The sequence below is a fragment of the Mytilus edulis genome, chromosome 6 (genome assembly GCF_963676685.1).
Source record: "Mytilus edulis chromosome 6, xbMytEdul2.2, whole genome shotgun sequence".
Lineage (NCBI taxonomy): Eukaryota > Metazoa > Mollusca > Bivalvia > Mytilida > Mytilidae > Mytilus > Mytilus edulis.
The window spans coordinates 42047856-42066344 of NC_092349.1; the positions used below are offsets into that span (position 1 = coordinate 42047856).

The following is an 18489-nucleotide window of genomic DNA, read 5'->3' on the forward strand; positions in this document are numbered from 1 at the left end:
AAGTATGAAAAAAAGTTTAATTGTGGAACTGTTTGTTTCACGATAATAGCCCAAAATTGGGTAAAAATTGAAGAAAAATGTATACTGTAACTGAATCAACAAAATTGGGTACTTTCAATGGGATGTGCAGCAAAAAAAGAATTGCACTACAATATAATGTTTTCTTCAATGCTATAAATTCTACCACATTCAATAGGTAACCTATGACTACTGCTACTATATTTACACAAATTAAATTTAAATTCTTAGATCAAAAGGCAATGTAGTTAAATAATCTTCAAAACCAAACTCAGACTTGTACATTCTATAATTTAAACATTTAAATTTTTGACGTATTAAATATCTGAGCCTTCCATTCATTTACAAACAAATTGTGGCAATAGCCCCACAGGACGCAATTACGACTGGACACAATTACGAACGATTTCAAATGTTTGCCCTCTGAGATCATATTTATTTATATTTATCAATAAATGTTTTTATAAATAAAAACCCTATTAAAATTCCCTTGTTTTCATGATAATACAATTTATGTGCATTTGGTGAATGTTGATGACGATGCAAAATCATTCTGAAAATATTATAAGAACGGCAATCTGGCCTGCAAGTTATATAAAAAAAAATTAAGGTAAGTGCATATTGCCTTCTATTGTTAATATATAGAAAGAGAAATATCTGCTGATTCTGTTCATATGCGTGATGCCTTTTATCTTGCCCTAATAACCCCACAATTGACGTTTTTTAGACTATTTTGACCATATTTATGGTCAAATGAAAATATGTTAATTTTATTGAAAAGTGCAGAGAACTCCGAAAGAAATGTTGACCTATATTAAAAAAAATCATAGATGAATGATAAGCACACCACCGAAATGGATAAACTTGAATTTAGTGCTCCTTTAAAGGAGGAACTTACATAAAAACAAAAAAAAATCAGAAATCTTTCCTTTAGGGAGCTTCCATTTGATTTTTATGGGGGGGGGGGGGGGGGGGGGGCTAGGATGAAAAATTTTGTTCTGCATTTTTTTTTAGCTGTAATCTCTGTCCTGCCTCTTTTTTTTTTAGTTTATCCTGACTTTTTTTTACCTAAATTGTCGTCCTGACTTTCATTTTTTGCAAGTGTCACATCCTGCCTTTTTTTTTTACTCAAAACTCCTGTCCTGCCTATTTTTTTCAAATTTCATCCTAGCCCCAAAAAATGTGTTTGAGATAAAGATTAATGTATGCTTTATCAATCTAGACTGTTGTCATTGATTTCTTCTGCAAGATATATCAATAAAGTGCTGTTCAGAATTGCGTCAATATGTGGCTCTCTTGGGTCAAGAGAGCCAACGAGGTCACGCAAATCTTACTAAAGTATCCTAATGTGAATGAAAATTTATGTGGGATATGATGCAAAATGGAAAGCCTACATACATTTTAAATTCTATGGTATAAACAATTCAATTTTAGTCTACATAAAAAAAATATTAATCACAGTTCAAAAATCGTTCGGTGAGGCCGTAACTTTTTTTTATCGAGGGTATAGTTTGCCGGCTTCGATGGTCGACAGACCCGCGGTAGCCCGCGCGGGTCTGACGTGCGGCTTCCCGATGAAAATTTCACCCACGTAAAAAAATTTTGCTACTGTTTCACATTTTTTGACAACTGACAGTTTGTATCTATATATATATATATATATATTGATTATTCCAGGCATTACATTTAATACCAGAATCAAGTTTATATAGCATTTCATACAATGTACGAAAAATAAAAAGGTTACCATTTCCTGAAGAAGATGTTGTCTCCCTTATCAAATATTATAAAATTGGAAACAAAGCCGGTGGTGAAAGCAGTATAGATCTTTACATAAGAATTAGTTATAAGAGAGAACTGGAATACGATTGCATTTTCGCAAAATCCAAACAATCGATTTGGAAAAAATCGTGTATGGCGAAATATTGCAAGTGAGTTTTTAGATATTTACAAAGTGGTTTTTTTATTTTTAGAAATTTTGGTCTAGTCTATTGATGATTTCTTTTATATCTGGATGGATTTTTGTCAGGGGCGGCTTCAGCTTTTCTTAAAAGTTCCAACTTTATGTTCCCATTCAACGGAATAGGACAGAAAGAAGATGGCAGAAAAAAGAAAAAAAAACACCAACATATTACAGAAATTTCTATCAGGAATATAATAATGATGTCAAAAATTATCAAATCCTCATGTTGTATGAGTTTCATTATATATACGAGATAAGCACATGCATATATTTTAAATTGAACAACATTCTAGCCAATGTCATTTGATTTTTAAAAAATCAATTCGCTCTACCTGCCAATGTGTTGCAGTATTGACCTTCAAATTAAGTCACGTGTGTTTGTCGCATTGGTAAATAAATCTATAATAGTAAATGGAGGATATATTTGGTATATATTTGCTCATTGATAACAGCAAAAGAGATCTGTTGAAATAAGGTAGGTCTCTCAATTGCTGAAAATAGCACTTACTTATCTGTATTACGGTCGCCTAAGAGTTTATTTCAAAATTTCACTGTCTTTTGGTTGCATTTTGTGAGTTATAGTTCAAAGTTTAAAAACTTTTTAAAAAGTTTATTTATAGACGTCATAGACGAATATCATTATACAGATAACAAATTTTAAAATCGAATAGCAAAAATATGGTTTGACTGATTGATTGATTGATTGATTGATTACTGTTACCAAATATCAAGTGACAAATTACACTGTTACATGCATATTCAAGTTAAACAATGACTCAATAATATGTATATAGTTCAAACCTTCAATTTACCAATGTCACCTTCTTCATTTAACTTTTCACTTGTCAGAGAAAATCAGGATACTATTTCAAAAAGGCTTCCAATAGAATTTATTTTCTTTTATAGACCAAAAGACAATATCCACCTGGCATAATTTTAAAACATTTTTTTAACGTTTTTTACGTATTTTACGGGAAAATGTATTTTTGTTTACAGTTAATTAACACAAATCAGTCAGGATTCTACTTCGTCTGAATTATCTCCCCATTACGCCACCAAATTTTTAAATAATAGACAATTTTCATAAAACAGTCGATTGTGGTAGCTCCAAATACAGAATGATTTTTTTTGTGTGCATAAGCATGAATTCCGCCGAAAAAAATCCCAAATAAAGAAAACAGATTGACCCTCTTAAAGCAGTTATTTGCATCTACCAACGGCGAAAGTTTTTTTTTAATAAAAATCCCGAAAAAGGGCAGTAATTTCATCAAAAAGAAAGTCGAGTATATCATTTAGCTCACCTGGCCCGAAACTGTTCTCATCACTTGGCATTCGTCGTCCGTCGTCCGTTTTCGTCGTTAACTTTTTACAACTTCTTCTAGAGAACTACTGAATGTTCCTTATGAGGTGTTGACCAAGTGTTGTTACTTTGTAGCTGATCCATCATCCAAGATGGCCGCCAGCAGCCAGGGGACTTAGTTTAACATAGGAGCATATGGGATATACATACAAATGTCTTTTTGTCGAGCCTTCGGCTTTAGTTGAAAAAGTGAGACATAGCGATCCTACATGCCGTCGTCGTCAGTGTCGTCAGCAGCGTCCTCAAATATTCACTCTGTGGTTAATGTTTTTGAAAAGGAGTAGGGTCGGTAAGGACCGATTTCGGCCTCAAATTTCAGTTTCATCTGACGAAAGATTTTGACCCCTTTTTAAACACTTAAGTGTCTATTTCATATGATTCAATTAATTTATGTGAAAGATTTTAACTTATATAGTCATTAAAACCGCTCCGATTCAAGCTCAAATATGAAAAATCTACCAAATATGCGAAAAAATGTCAATTTTCAGATGGTTTTTGTCAAAAACGAAAGTGGCCGCATCTGTGTTCATCCTCAATTTTTATATATGTTATGTATTATCATCAAATGCAACTTCCATTTCAATATTTTGGATGAACACGAATGCGGCCACTTTCGTTTTACACGGAAACCGTCTAAAATTTAACTAAAATGCTGGAAATGTGAAGATTTCAGTAATTTAGTAAGACTTATTGGTGCTAGTACCCAATATATGTGCATTGTATTGTCAAAAACAGTCCATATTTATGTAGCAGAACCATTCTACTATCCAATAAATAACCAAAAGTTTACATTTTAACAATTTTGTAAAACTGCTATATTTTGGGGCCGAAAAGGGGTCTTACTGGACCTACTCCTTTTCTCAAACTATCCTGGATTTCTACCAAACTTGGACAGAAGCTTGTATATGATCATAAGATAGTATCCATAAGTAAATTTGGTTAAAAAAACCATTTTATCCGTAATTTATCTGTAAAAGAACTTAGTTTTCTGCCAGGAAACAATACATTCACTCTGAGGTTAAAGTTTTTAAAATTTTTGTTGAGCCTGCGATTGACAGCAAAAGTAGACGAGAAACTGGGTTCTGCTGAAATTCTTTTTAGAGAACCATCAATGGAATGAAACCAAACATAGCATAAATGTTCCTTGTGAGGTGCTGATGACGTGTTTCTATTTTGTTGCTGATTTACTGTTTAAGATAGCCACCGGGATTGATTATTTAATTACAGGGTCAGTATTAAACCAAATTTGGCCTCAATCATTATTTAACTATCTGTTATGATTTTTATCTTTTTTTAAGATTTCAAAAACCCAAGTAGAGTCATGTGAGCGACACAGGCTCTTGAGAGCCTCTAGTTTTGTTTAGGAGTGTTTGACTTGAAAACGTGTAAAATATATTTCACACATCACCTCGCTTCAGATTCTATAATTTTTATATTTTTAGGCTCTATGTTGACACATGCATGATAGTTGATATACGGTAATAACATTAAAAATTTACAGTACTTATATATACAAACGAAATATATGGGTCTAGTAAAATACCTTTCTATTGAGTCAGAACAGCAGTAAAGGTGTGTTCGAATAATAAATTTTACTAAAGGTACTTGACGACAGACTTGCATACCTTCAAAAAGACTTCATTTTGAGTGTTTGTTATCTAGGATAATTAGTCTTCAACCACTGAAAACGTTTTATCTGCCCTTCCATGAAATATTTAATTAAACTGTTTTTTTAATATTTTTTAACTTTCTTAAATTCCACCTGACAACCGTTCAGATAATAATTTAAAGTTGAACATGCAGATGCATAAAAGTGCACTAATTGATGCTAAATAGCTATTTGACACATTTATCTTTTAGAATACTATGGAAAGCCAACGGGGTCAAAATTCTTAATTCGTATCTTGTCAATTCGTAACTTGTAACTGTGTAATTTCTAAATTGTTTATTCGTAAATTGTTAATTTGTAACTTGTTACTGTGAAATTCATAATGCTTAATTCGTAAATTGTCAATTTGTAACTTGCACCTTAAAGTTTGTAGTTTCAACATTCTTAATCGGTAAATTGTCAGTTTGTTACTTGTAACTGTGCAATTTCATAAAGTTTCATTCGTAAATTGTCGATTTGTAACTTGTATCTTTGTATCAAAATTCAACATTTTTCATTTGTTTATTGTCAATTTGTTATTTGTAGATTTCAAAATTCTTTATTGGTAAATTGTCTTTTTGTATATTGATGTTTTGTAACTTGTAACATGTGACTTGTCGATTCGTGAATTGTCGAGGTGTGAAATGTCGAAGTGTTAAATGACATCGTTGTATTATGCTAACGATCATTATGACGACAGATGGCGCTCGGGTTCTTCTTCGGTGTATAATCCTCCTGTAAGTCGGAATACCTCCATGTGGAATATATACCTAAGTAATTTTAATCAATTAATTACAGCAAATGCGTCTAAAAAAAGCAAAACAAGAATTGCATGTTTACAGGATCCCAGTTTTATTTTTATTACTGACGTGGACTTTCGTTCGGAAACTATATAAAAAAAACATCCCGACTAGTTCAGTCCCTCAAAATAATTGATCTCTCCTAATTACGAGGTTAATAAAATAGTCGTTGGTCAGTGGAATATTACGACTGGATTATTCAGGTATTTACAATAAGGAGATGTGGTAACAAACCGTATGATTGCCAATGAGACAACTATCCACCAACACGAAGTACAATTAAAGTCCATGCAAGCAACTATAGGCAACCTACTGCCTTCATCAATGACAAAACCGTATACCATATAGTCGGCTTTAAAAGGCTACATCATTACTGAAAACCCCAGGTACTAGTAATAAACGATTTCTATTAATCATAACATGCTATTATCGGACCATTTTATTCTGACAGGAAAGGGCTGACATATATATTCTATTCTGCTGTTGTTGATTATATGGTCAGGTTGTTGTCTCTTTGACACATTCCCCATTTCCATTCTCAATTTTATGTATTAATATATATGTCTACTGAATTTTTCTGGACAAGAAGCTTAAAAATTGCCGCTACCAGATTTCCTACAATAAAAATGTACAACCAAAAAGACCAAAATATTCACGAGTCCCTCGATCTCAAAAGCTGCTTAATGCCCCGTACTCCCGATATGAACCCCACCTGGTGCCACACCTCCTTATAGCCCGGCAACCTTACTAAATCTAACATGTTGTCAATCGTTAATTAACTGAAACGATTCACGATGTTAATCAATATACCTATTTTTTTTTTAATTTGGATGTCAAATATAAAATAAAAAATCATTTGCAATGAATTCGTAACATCCTAATAGCCTATTGACAAACCAGGTTGTATTCCGCCTGGCTCTTCTGTCGAGCAGGAGCCAGGATCCCAGGCTATCATGTTACTCTAAAAATGACCAAAAACATATTCTTTTGGCCAAACCCCAAATAATGTGCAAATATTTTGGTGGAGAAATAAAATTAAAGAACCTTAGTGAGCGCGCTCACATGCCCCACGTCCCCACATTGTCACTGGAGAAATAAAATAACTGTAAGAAAAAAAAGTTGTATAAGAAAAAAGAATGAATTATAATTTCTGTCGATATGTACATCTACATAGTATGTCCTTATTATCTACAAGGTTTCATGAAATTTTGTGGTGTGGTTTCATAGGAGTTGCGACGACAAACTGTTGCAGAGGTATATCGAAGCACATAAGTTCAAAGGGGCGTAACTTCTAGAGAAAAAATGAATTGTAATTTCTTGTCGATATGCAAATCTACTTAGTATGTCCTTATTATCACGAAATTCTGTTGTGTGGTTTGAGAGGAATTGCGATGACAAGAAACAGGACCGATGGACTGACGTACGGACGGACAGGCAGACAGACAGACGGACATGTCAAAACATTACACCCTCCGCAACTTCGTTGCGTGGGGTATAATTAGTGTGAGCATATAACAGATAATTGCCTCTTTCATGCAAATGGCGATATGGCAAGATCTTTTCTCTGACAAGTCAGAGGGAGAGGGCGTCAATTTGTTTAAAAGTGGGAGTATTAAGAAGGGGGGTTTGAGATTTCCAAAAACCACTGGCCTTTGTTAGTCTTGTATGATTTTAATTTTTTTGTTTCTTGTGTATAATTCGTAGTTCAGTATGACGTCCGGTATCACTGAACTAGTATACACATTTGTTTAGGGGCCAACTGAAGGACTTCTCCGGGTGCGGGAGTTTCTCGTTGCATTGAAGACCCATTTGTGGTCTTCGGTTGTGGTTTGCTCTATGGTCGGGTTGTTGTCTCTTTGTCACATTCCCCATCTCCATTCTAAAATTTATGTAGGTGACGCGTGTAGTAAAAAATAAACAGTTTCATAGTTTAACGATCATGGTCATCAAAAATATATAGAGGGGACACCTCCTAGTATATTTCGACTTTGTACCATGATCCTTTTAGATCTGTATCTGTAGGAGAACGTTTTGGATACAAATACCGGCTTTAATACAACGGTAGAGAGAGCGCTGTCGATGTATTGACGATGCACGAGAGTAGTTTTATAACGGCTGTCAACGCTCGGCACTACGCTTGTTCAATGTGGTTCTATTCGAATACTGTTTATACGAAAAATGAGTTGGAATATTGTTGTATTTTACTCGTTGAGATCTCAAAACACTTCGTGTAGTTTTTTATCTGCATGTTTGTTTACAACATTTCTTGACTGATAATTGTCAAATCGGGCCCTTGACAGCAATTTAGTGTTCTTTTTGGACGAGCTTTTTTTGTTAAATTGTCTGGTTCTATAGCACTACGACCCCCTCGTACAGAAATATTCTGACTTGAGCGTCTTGTCTGTATGTCCTGTAGTTTCAGTTTTATGAGCGTGTTTGAGACGCAACCAACTTCTCTTGATTTGTACTCTCCTTTTATAAATCTCACAGGTTGTCGCTGTATTCTTTCAAGGTTATTGATGATTGTAGATGTGAACTGGTCCCATACTATTGACGATATGATATCCCATTATTGACCTGACCATTATAGTATATGCGGTTTTCTCGCATTCCGGTTGACAATATCTCGATTAGTTTTCTGGTTCCATTAGATTTTATTACAAAATAGTGCATATTCAACACAGTTTTGATATATAGTATACATTAACTAAGTGGCTCATTTAAAATATTTTTTCATTCAGTTTGTTTTACAAAAAAAGATTTGTTATAGATATAGGAAGATGTGGTATGAGCGCCAATGAGACAACTCTCCATCCAAATAACAATTTATAAAAGTAACCCATTATAGGTCAAGATACTGTCTTCAACACGGAGCCTTGGCTCACACCGAACAACAAGTATAAAGGGCCCCAAAATTACTTGTGCAAAACCATTAAAACGGGAAAACCAACAGTCTAATCTATATTAAAAAAAAAACCCAAGAAACGAGAAACACGTTTAAATTACATAAACAAACGACAACTACTGTACATCAGATTCCTGATTTATGTTCATTACTCAGGAACCAAATAAATAAAGACTGTTCGTCCATTTGTTTCTTGTATTAAAACATATCATTAGATAATTACATTCTTTTCTGAAATTTGAATATTGAGATTATAATATTAATCAATGATGGTTGTCAAACCATTTCTGCCATTATACATTGAGTCCTAATTTGCGGGCCCAGGACAATATTAATATTTTTCCAGCACCGTCTTATATTTCATGTTTTTAGTCTTGTTTTGACCCGGTTAAATATTAAGTAGAAATTTCTTGCAAAGTGACAGTAATATATTTGCGAAGTTGATAAGGAAGCCCGTCCAAGCGACACATCCTTAATAAAGGAAGTGACACACCTCATTGCAGGTTTGGTGACCAGTACAGTAAACAAACATGTTTATATACGAGGTTACCTGAATATAAAACCGAGTCCCTTTTATACATGCCATATAAAACAAACAATGTATTTATCTATTTGTTATCTTTTATATGTATGCGCTGTACATACTCCTTTGGTATGTATTCAATATGGCGGTGCTCCTACTTACAGGAGGATTATACACAGAAGAAGAAGCCGAGCGCCATCTGTCGTCATAATGATCGTTAGCATAATACAACGATGACATTTAACACTTCGACATTTAACACATCGACAGTTCACGAATCGACAAGTCACATGTTACAAGTTAGAAAACATCAATATACAAAAAGACAATTTACCAATAAAGAATTTTGAAATCTACAAGTTACAAATTGACAATTAACAAATGATCACAAATGAAGAATGTTGAATTTTGATACAAAGATACAAGTTACAAATCGACAATTTACGAATGAAGCATTATGAAATTGCACAGTTACAAGTAACAAACTGACAATTTACCGATTAAGCATTATGAATTTCACAGTAACAAGTTACAAATTAACAATTTACGAATTAACAATTTAGAAATTGCACAGTTACAAGTTACGAATTGACAAGTTACGAATTAAGAATTTTGACCCCGTTGGCTTTCCATAGAATACAGCTTGCATATAATAATCGTAATAATGCTATGTATCTGGATATATTTATCAGTTTTTATTCTGTCTTGGCACTGCCGCCTTACAGTTAGTTTACCCGTGATGAAGTAACAACATGTGATTTTAGATGATTTAATCTATGATGATGTGGTTACATACATGTTTGTGTGGTAAAAAACTGAAATACAAATAAAGAATCATAAAAACCTGATCTTAGATGAATTACTAATTTAACTGATTAAATAAATGAAATAAAAAGTATATAGTAAAATAGTGACAATTTCCGATGTGAAATGCGCTTAAAAACAATTAAACTTATTCATTAGAAAGACAAAATTGTACGCCTAAAAGTGGCACTAATTGTGTTCCATAGATTTTTTCTTTAAATAAAGTATGACGTATCAACATGCTATCAAGGTTATCTCGTGTATTTATACCAAAATAAACAAAAGTTTAAAACAGATACAAAATCAATATAAACAGAAATAAGTATGCAAACTTATTCAATAACACCTTCTTGACATTCGTAAAACATTGGAAAGTCATTAAAATAATGATAATGAGTGTGTTTCGTTAGTTAAGATAACACGATGTGAATGTGTCGTGGAATGTGTATGCGTGTGTTGTGTAACAAAGGTGAACAGTGAAAACTCTTAATCAAAGTAAATAAAACGATTACTGAACTTACTAAAATAAACAAAAATACATTTGTAATAATTGCAAATTAAATTAAATTAATTACTTACTCCGTGATAGGCACAGGCACTTGTTTCTATCCATACGAAGGTCGACTATCCATATAAATAGAAGAAGGTGGCTAACGAATTTTTTTTTAGGTCACGACAGTCTCCGCTTGGGACGCTTTTTCTACCCTTCAACTTAATGCTAAAAATCCCTACCTTATATGAATCGATTCAGTGAATATTTTCCTTTAATACTAAACTAATTTCATAATCCCCACAGTGTTCCTCTTCACGGTAATCTACTCTCAATTCACTAAACCATGTCCAAAAGTTCAACTACCATCTTTCCAATGTATCTACTTCCGGTTGACATCGCAGTAAATTTATTTTGTTTTCATTGACTCAGTTTCTTTCCCCTAATTCTGATACGTTTTTTACCTCCAAAATAAAAGATCGATGAAATTCTTTAGAGTTACCATATACATTCGGAATTCTCTAGTATTATCGAATTCATTCAAATTAGTTTCTGACTTTCTGATTTTTTTAATAACAACAATAAATGTACTTATTTCGGTGAAATTTCATCTTTAAAAATATATTGATAATGAAAATAATAAACTGGTAATTTAACAGAATCATTTCGTTTTTAAAAAGATAGCATTCTGCCCACAACCGGAAGTAGATACATTGGAAAGATGGTAGTTGAACTTTTGGACATGGTTTAGTGAATTGAGAGTAGATTACCGTGAAGAGGAACACTGTGGGGATTATGAAATTAGTTTAGTGTTAAAGGAAAATATTCACTGAATCGATTCATATAAGGTAGGGATTTTTAGCATTAAGTTGAAGGGTAGAAAAAGCGTCCCAAGCGGAGACTGTCGTGACCTAAAAAAAATTTCGTTAGCCACCTTCTTCTATTTATATGGATAGTCGACCTTCGTATGGATAGAAACAAGTGCCTGTGGTGATAGGCCGTAGATCAAGAAATTTAACAATGAGATGAGAACAAAAACAAACACGTGATATGATTTTGATGTGGCTGCTGTGGAATGTACGGCCAACGTGATTAATAAAAAGGTTTTATAGTGAAAGTAATAAATTGTCAATTATTCGACAGAACAGTTTTCGAGAGCTAACTATATAAATTGACAGCGCGTTATCACTTCAAATATAAACAAGAAGATGTGGTATGATTGCCAATGAGACAACCCTCCACAAGAGACCAAAATGACACAGAAATTAACAATTATAGGTCACCGTACGGCCTTCAACAATGACAAAAGCCCATACCGCATAGTCAACTATAAAAGGCCCCGAAATGACAATGTAAAACAATTCAAACGAGAAAACTTACGGTCTTAATATTTATGTACAAAAAATGAACGAAAAACAAAAGTGTAACACATGAACAAACGACAACCGTTGAATTACAGGCTCCTGACTTTGGACAGGCACATACATATATAATGTGACAGGGTTAAACCTGTTAGCGGGATCCCAACCTTCACCCTAACCTGGGACATTGGTATAACAGTACAACATAAGAACGAACTATAAAAGCAGTTGAAAAAGGCTTAACTCATCAGATGGACAAAAATACAAGTGGACGTGGCCGGGAACTTGAACATTCCAAAAACAAAAAGACAACAGGAACAGATCTGAGAATACTCTCAGTTAACTGACAGCTAGTTCAAAGCCACTAACAACTAATAAAAAAAATCATACATCTAAGACTAAATTATCAATCCGTACACATCCAACATCGAATGGATTTAGTGTAAAGACGTCATAAACAGTCCGAGAAAACATGACCTGGTGCCAAAGGCTTTCATTTTTACGATTATAAAAAAATGGTGGCGTAATAGGGAGATAATTTTAGATGAAGTAGAATCCTGACTGTTTTGACTGGCTAGTGATTACGTAAAGTCAGAAAAAAGAGGAGTTCGATATTCACTAAAACCGGCAATTGGACTTCATTTCCTTTCACTTGCTATAAAACTGAAAACATGGTTTGTACAATTTGTACAACCACAGTTCAAAGTCCCTAATGCAAATAGATTGTTTTTGTACCGTTCAATATTTAATTTATACCGGAAAGTTGAACTTGATGCCCACTTAAAATGGAAAGTTAATGGTGATTACTATAACTGGAAAGTTGAAACCTATTGGCTGAACAATAAGTCCGGCAAGTGTAGACATTTAGAGTAAAAATTAAATTAAAAACAAAATGGGTGTTTTTCTTATGGTCAGGTAGGGGCATCATTCGTGTCTTACAGACAGCTCATCGATATATCAAGCTTCACTGCTCCACTGTGTATCATTATGGGCCGGCACTACATGCGTTTCTGCATTTTTATTTTTATTTTCTGCGGTATACATACATGTATGAAATTTAAAGATTTTAGGTAATTGAAATGAATATTTTTTTCCCATTATTTTGTATATACATTGTAAAAAGAAGATGCCAAACATTAATAACAATGAATGTTCATTGTTATTATGCACACAATGAATGACCCCTTATTCGGGGATTCCTCAAACCAGGTTATTTTTAGAAGCGAAAACAAGGTACCAAGTTCTTACAACAAATCGTGGACGGTCGGAACATGGGAAATGATTTAAAGTTTGCGTTTCTTTTCCTCAAAATAGTTGATTATTATATATTACATCATTTAGAAAAATAATCATAAAGAAGATATCTTTACTTTCATCGTAAACGATTTCGAGAATTTTCATAGGTGACATGTTTCAGAAACTGAAAGTGAATTGGCGAACATGATATGGAGTAACTGTACGTGAGACAAATGAATATTAATTTCAACTCGTGTTAAAACCAAAATATGGAACGTTTTTATTGTTGTCCTTCATCTTTAAGTCACCATGAAGCATTCAACAATGATCACTATTTATCACTTGTAGTAAGTTCAAGTTGACCCGTCACAACGGTTTAATCAGAATTCATGGTTAAACATCATACAAAGCTACATTCTTCTTTTTATTATCCGGGGCACTGTTTGTTTATAGTTTTAAATTTCACCAAAACCGAATAGTAATGGAACATCATGTCTAGGAGTTCTCAACCTTTACTGAGAGGAATAATTTGACATTTGTTTGCTTTAAGATTTTAATATTTTTTGTCAAACGAAGTTGGGGAACGGATTTTGCGCCTGTCCCAAGTCAGGAGCCTCTGGCCTTTGTTAGTCTGGTATGATTTTAAATTTTAGTTTCTTGTGTATAATTCGGAGTTTAGTATGACGTCCATTATCACTGTACTATTATGCATATTTTAGGGGCCAGCTGAAGGACACCTACGGGTGCGGGAATTCTCGCTACATTGAAGACCCATTGGTTGCCTTCGGCTGTTGTTTGCTCTATGGTCGGGTGGTTGTCGCTTTGACATATTCACCATTTCCTTTCTCAATTTTATTTCATTTTTCCGTCACAAAGTTCAAGTGACTTTAGTCTATCCATCTTAATTCTGTGAAAGTAAAAGTCATAGTTCTTGAGATTTTGTTCATAGATGCGTCTTGAAAAACCAAGGGGTCCTGATAAAAATAGTATAATCTTGACCTACATTTCACAAATAAGTGACTGATTTAAAAGCTTGGCAATGGACGATTAAAGTCATTCCAATATACTGATTGTTGAAACAATACTTTGCACTTTTTAACACCAAAAACCTCCATATTTCCGGCCCAAAAATGTGGTGCTTGCACCAATTAACTCTTGTCATTTCTTGATAAAGGTACCCCCAAAGCAAATGATACTGAAATGACAGCAAACAGTACCTATTCTTATCCTATTACAGTAACCAACAATTCGCTGCTATTCGCCGTATAGTTTCACTGATTTATTTACATGAATACTCTGTGTGAATAAATAGTTAAATTAAGAAATAATTCATGGCAACCGTAGATTTGTTTTCATTTAACCATAGGTTGGGAACAGCCGGTTTTGTGTATGTATGCGCTTGCGCTAAAAGTAGATATACTGTGATTATACTGGTTGACGATAATATGTCGTCATATTAGAATTCTAAAATGCAGTATTGTTTTCTCTCAAGTGCATTATACCTATATTCTTCGAAAACGTCAAATGAATAGTTGAAGGATAAGTGTGTGTTTATTAAATTTGAAAGATAAGAAGGACTAAGTCTTGATCTAAACGGGCTTCACAGAGGGTTTTTTTCCTACTTCTCCGGGGGTACCTATATCCGGTGGTAATGTTATGGAAGTACACCACTAATTCATGGTCCCATTGCTTTCTGTGTTAAATTCCTCCATTTCAAGCAGGCACACCTCTTTCATTTTAAGTTCAAATAAAGTGACAATCATTGCATGTCAAAGCAACACTTTATGGTGTCTTCCACTGAAAAAATCAATATACCTTTAATGGTATATAAGAAAGAACTGGTTCCCGGAACTTCGGATGTACCAAAACAGGTACTTCAGATCTGACAAACAGACAAAATGTACCCTCTTTTTAAAATTTTGTGCAGTTTATTTAATATTTAAAATTAAAAGTCCAAAAGTGTTCTACAATGATCACCAGTTCTTCAGCTTTCATTTGATGCCAAACATACATAAATATCCTACATATTTTGAAAGTTTCACTCATGCGTAGGAACTATTTTGCGTTAAATATGTACTACTTTCTGGTATGTGCTTTCTGGTCGGGCCCGAATTAGTGGTGTTACACCTTATACAGTGTGTTTGTCTAATATAAAGTGTGTGGAACTATAACAGAGCAGAGTATTCCATTTCTAATTTTATAAATCTACTGTTTGGTTGTTGCCTCATTGGCATTTACTTCATTTGTAAAGTACATTATGTTTTATATTGTATCTTAGGTTTTCATTGGAAATGTCCAAAGAATTTTGTACCCTACATCTTGAAGAGGATTTATCCATTTCTGCTGAATCATGGTGTATAGAATGCCAAACCTTTCTTTGTCTACAATGTGAAAAGGATCACAAGAGAAACAGAGCTTCAAAGCGTCACCCGATCATATCCATTGTAGAATACAAGCAACTACCTGTACTCATTTTAGAATCGAGCAATTGGTGTGATTCACATAACAAAAAATATGACTTTTTCTGTCATTTCCATGACACTGCTGGTTGTGTGACATGCATTAAAGATCAGCATAAAGAATGCAGAGATCTAAGTCCTCTTGAAGATGTCACGAAAGGTATAAAATCTTCTGCCACAGTTGAAAAGGTTAAAAATGAACTGCAAAACCTTAATGATGATGTTATCAAGATAACTTCTTATTTAGATTCAAGACTGATCTCTCTCCAAAAGCAGAAAGTCCAAATGGTGGAAGAAATTCAGTGTACGAGGAAGTCCGTAAACAATCATCTCGATAAAATTGAAAAAAGAATTTTAGACGATTTGGATACAGAACTTTTTAAAATTAAATCAAAATTGGAAAAAATGTTGAACGAACTTAAAAGTAAAAAGACAAAATTAGACAGTTTGCACAATGACTTTACCAAGATGATGGAGTTTGCGACAGATTTACAAACATACAATGCCTTGAGACAAATTGCTAAGATTACAGGCGAAGAATCCAGTAACATTGACAATCTAAGAGGTAAATACGAATTAAAGGACCTACATGTGAAAGTAGAGATTGTGGAAGCACTCCGGTCGGTTGAAAAAAATATAACGGCTTTTGGTAAGATAATTGTTAAAACTGTACCGTTCAATTTACAACTGAAATCGTTGAAAGAACTCCAGATAAATGTACTTCTTCCACTAAAACCAAAATTAATCAGCACATTGAACATTTCCGATGTAGGCCAATGCAAGATACATGGCTGTTTGATTTTACCTCAAGAAAACTTCTTATTTGTTGACAGAAGCAACAAACGCATACTGTTATTTTCTCAAGATGGAACATTTAAAAGAACTGTTATCACTTTTGTAGACAGTCCTTCTGATGTTTGTTACATAGAAGATGACATAGTGGCAATCACTTTTCCTGAAGCACGTTTGATTCATTTAGTTGATACTGAAAAAAATAGAATAAAAAATACCCTAAATATCAAGGGCTATGGATATGGTATTGAAAGTGACGGGGAAAAATTATTTGTCAGAATTTCAAACCAAGACAGTTTTATTGTTCTTGATTTGGAGGGAAACATTTTAAGACGCATTCAAATTCCAGGAGATTGCATCACGCGATTTACAATAATAGAGAATAACATTATATGTACGAACTGGGATACAAGTGAGATCTTGTCTTATGACATGAACGGGAACCTGCTCTGGAAATATAGGCATGATGAAATTCGAAAACCCATAGGAATAGCTAAAGATACAAGTGGAAACATTTATTTATCTTGTCAAGATTCTGATAAGGTCGTTGTTTTGTCGTCAACCGATAGAAGCAGCTTCACCTTTCTATCAAATTCAGACGGCTTGAATAAACCATTCTCACTTCATATTGATCAACAACGGTCATTACTTCTCGTTGCAAATGAAAAAGACGGAAAAGCATTTGTTTATCATATTCCAAAATAATTTCAAGTACTCCTGTTTATGTGTCAAAAACGTTACTCTGTTACATTTGGTGCCGGTTCTTATGGTATTGCGATTTTTTTTTAACCAGTAAAAACATGATAAAACCAAACAAGACAGATCGAATCATTATTCATTCTAATTCTGCAAATTATTCGTATATTGAGATGACATCTTTGCCCTTCTCAAGTATGATTTTTTTTCACTTGTGTCTACTAGCAATGACAACAAAAGTAAGCAACATTCGATTTTCAAATCATACCGTTGAGCAGTGACTTTAAAGTAAAAGTGGAGCTTTTTTACAAAATTTCTGTTGAGAAAATTGACAAACATGAATGTTGTCTTAATGTTTTTATGGTATTTGCTTCACAAAACATTTTAAAGGAAAAGACATCACATTCAACGTAAATGGTCAAAGATGTTTTGGAGTGTATCATTCTTCAACTGTACACCTTTTTTATACACATTTTTCATTGATAATCTTTATTGCCATAAAAGCATGAAAACAGCTAGTAACAAACAAAGTGCAAACTCCATAAAACATGATAGAAACATAATATTGAATGATTAATTCCCCAATATTACAACAATATTAATGTCTTTCATTCAAACTGAAACAACCACACAAATACACATGCGCTCTCTCTAATATGAACAGAATTTATAACATAATGAACAAAAATAAATTAATCATGTAACACATAAAATAAGATAACAAACAACAATTTACTGAATATTGTACAGTTTCAATGGCACATTGAATTACGGCCGGTATCAGGTATATGTTTGAGTTCACTGCACATACAAGTACACCCTGCTGATATAGGTTCGAATACTTCTCTGTATTCGTCTATGTCTGCCGAATAACGACGCAGTACTTTTGTGTAATATTTGACCTCTCTGCATTCTTGTTTTTCACAGCCGTTTCTTATGTTTTGTAATCCCGTAGTGGTTGAACCACAAGCATTCGTATTTCTGACACGACACACAGCTTCTGTTATTTCTACTGGAATCCTGTTATTGTCAAAGTTTTTCTGAAATCGCCAAGGACAGGTTGACCTCTCCGCCATATGGACGTAACTAGGGTCACACGTGATTGGATAATTTGTTTCTGTAATGTGTTTATAGGAATCTGGAATGAAAGGTAATTGTCCCTGTCTGTAATCCATGTTCTCCGCCATTATTGCCTTTGTTTCATTTGTAAGTGAATTCAATGTTCGTATGTTGGAATTCAATCTCACATGTGTTGGATATGGAGAACAGATAGTCACAAATAAAGTTATCAAAGCTACAACCTGTAAAAAAGAGAAACATTCATATCATAAAAATTAAACAAATAACTTTTTTTTTAATCAATTCTACGTTGTAGATATAACAAATTGTAAATAGTCTAGATTTAGGCACCGTATGCACCCTGCAATTGTACAA

General features: G+C 33.6%; 2 protein-coding genes across 10 annotated transcripts in view; one reads left to right on the top strand and one right to left on the bottom strand.

Annotated features, from left to right (window-relative positions):
- The window catches only part of LOC139527663 (2'-5'-oligoadenylate synthase 3-like), a 49443-nt gene extending 37803 nt beyond the window's left edge, over positions 1–11640 (bottom strand). Inside the window, exon 1 of one of the 8 annotated variants that reach the window (XM_071323215.1) lies at positions 11497–11640. The gene's annotated coding sequence lies outside the window, so the exon portion shown is untranslated. Of the gene's footprint in view, positions 1–1711; positions 1731–1765; positions 1808–2489; positions 2543–10600; positions 10700–11496 lie in introns of those variants that run through there. The other 7 variants (XM_071323218.1, XM_071323217.1, XM_071323224.1 and 4 more) reach the window with 7 other exon arrangements.
- On the top strand, positions 1839–17404 carry LOC139527665 (E3 ubiquitin-protein ligase TRIM56-like). Of its 2 annotated transcripts, none has more exons than XM_071323228.1 (2): positions 1839–1949; positions 15387–17404. In XM_071323228.1, exons 1-2 carry the CDS (start codon positions 1933–1935, stop codon positions 17062–17064), a joined length of 1695 nt encoding a protein of 564 aa, XP_071179329.1. In that variant the 5' UTR covers positions 1839–1932; the 3' UTR covers positions 17065–17404. The 2 variants fall into 2 exon arrangements, with proteins under 2 accessions (XP_071179329.1, XP_071179330.1); XM_071323229.1 differs by lacking the exon at positions 1839–1949 and adding an exon at positions 2312–2456.
- Positions 17405–18489: the final 1085 nt, after the last annotated feature.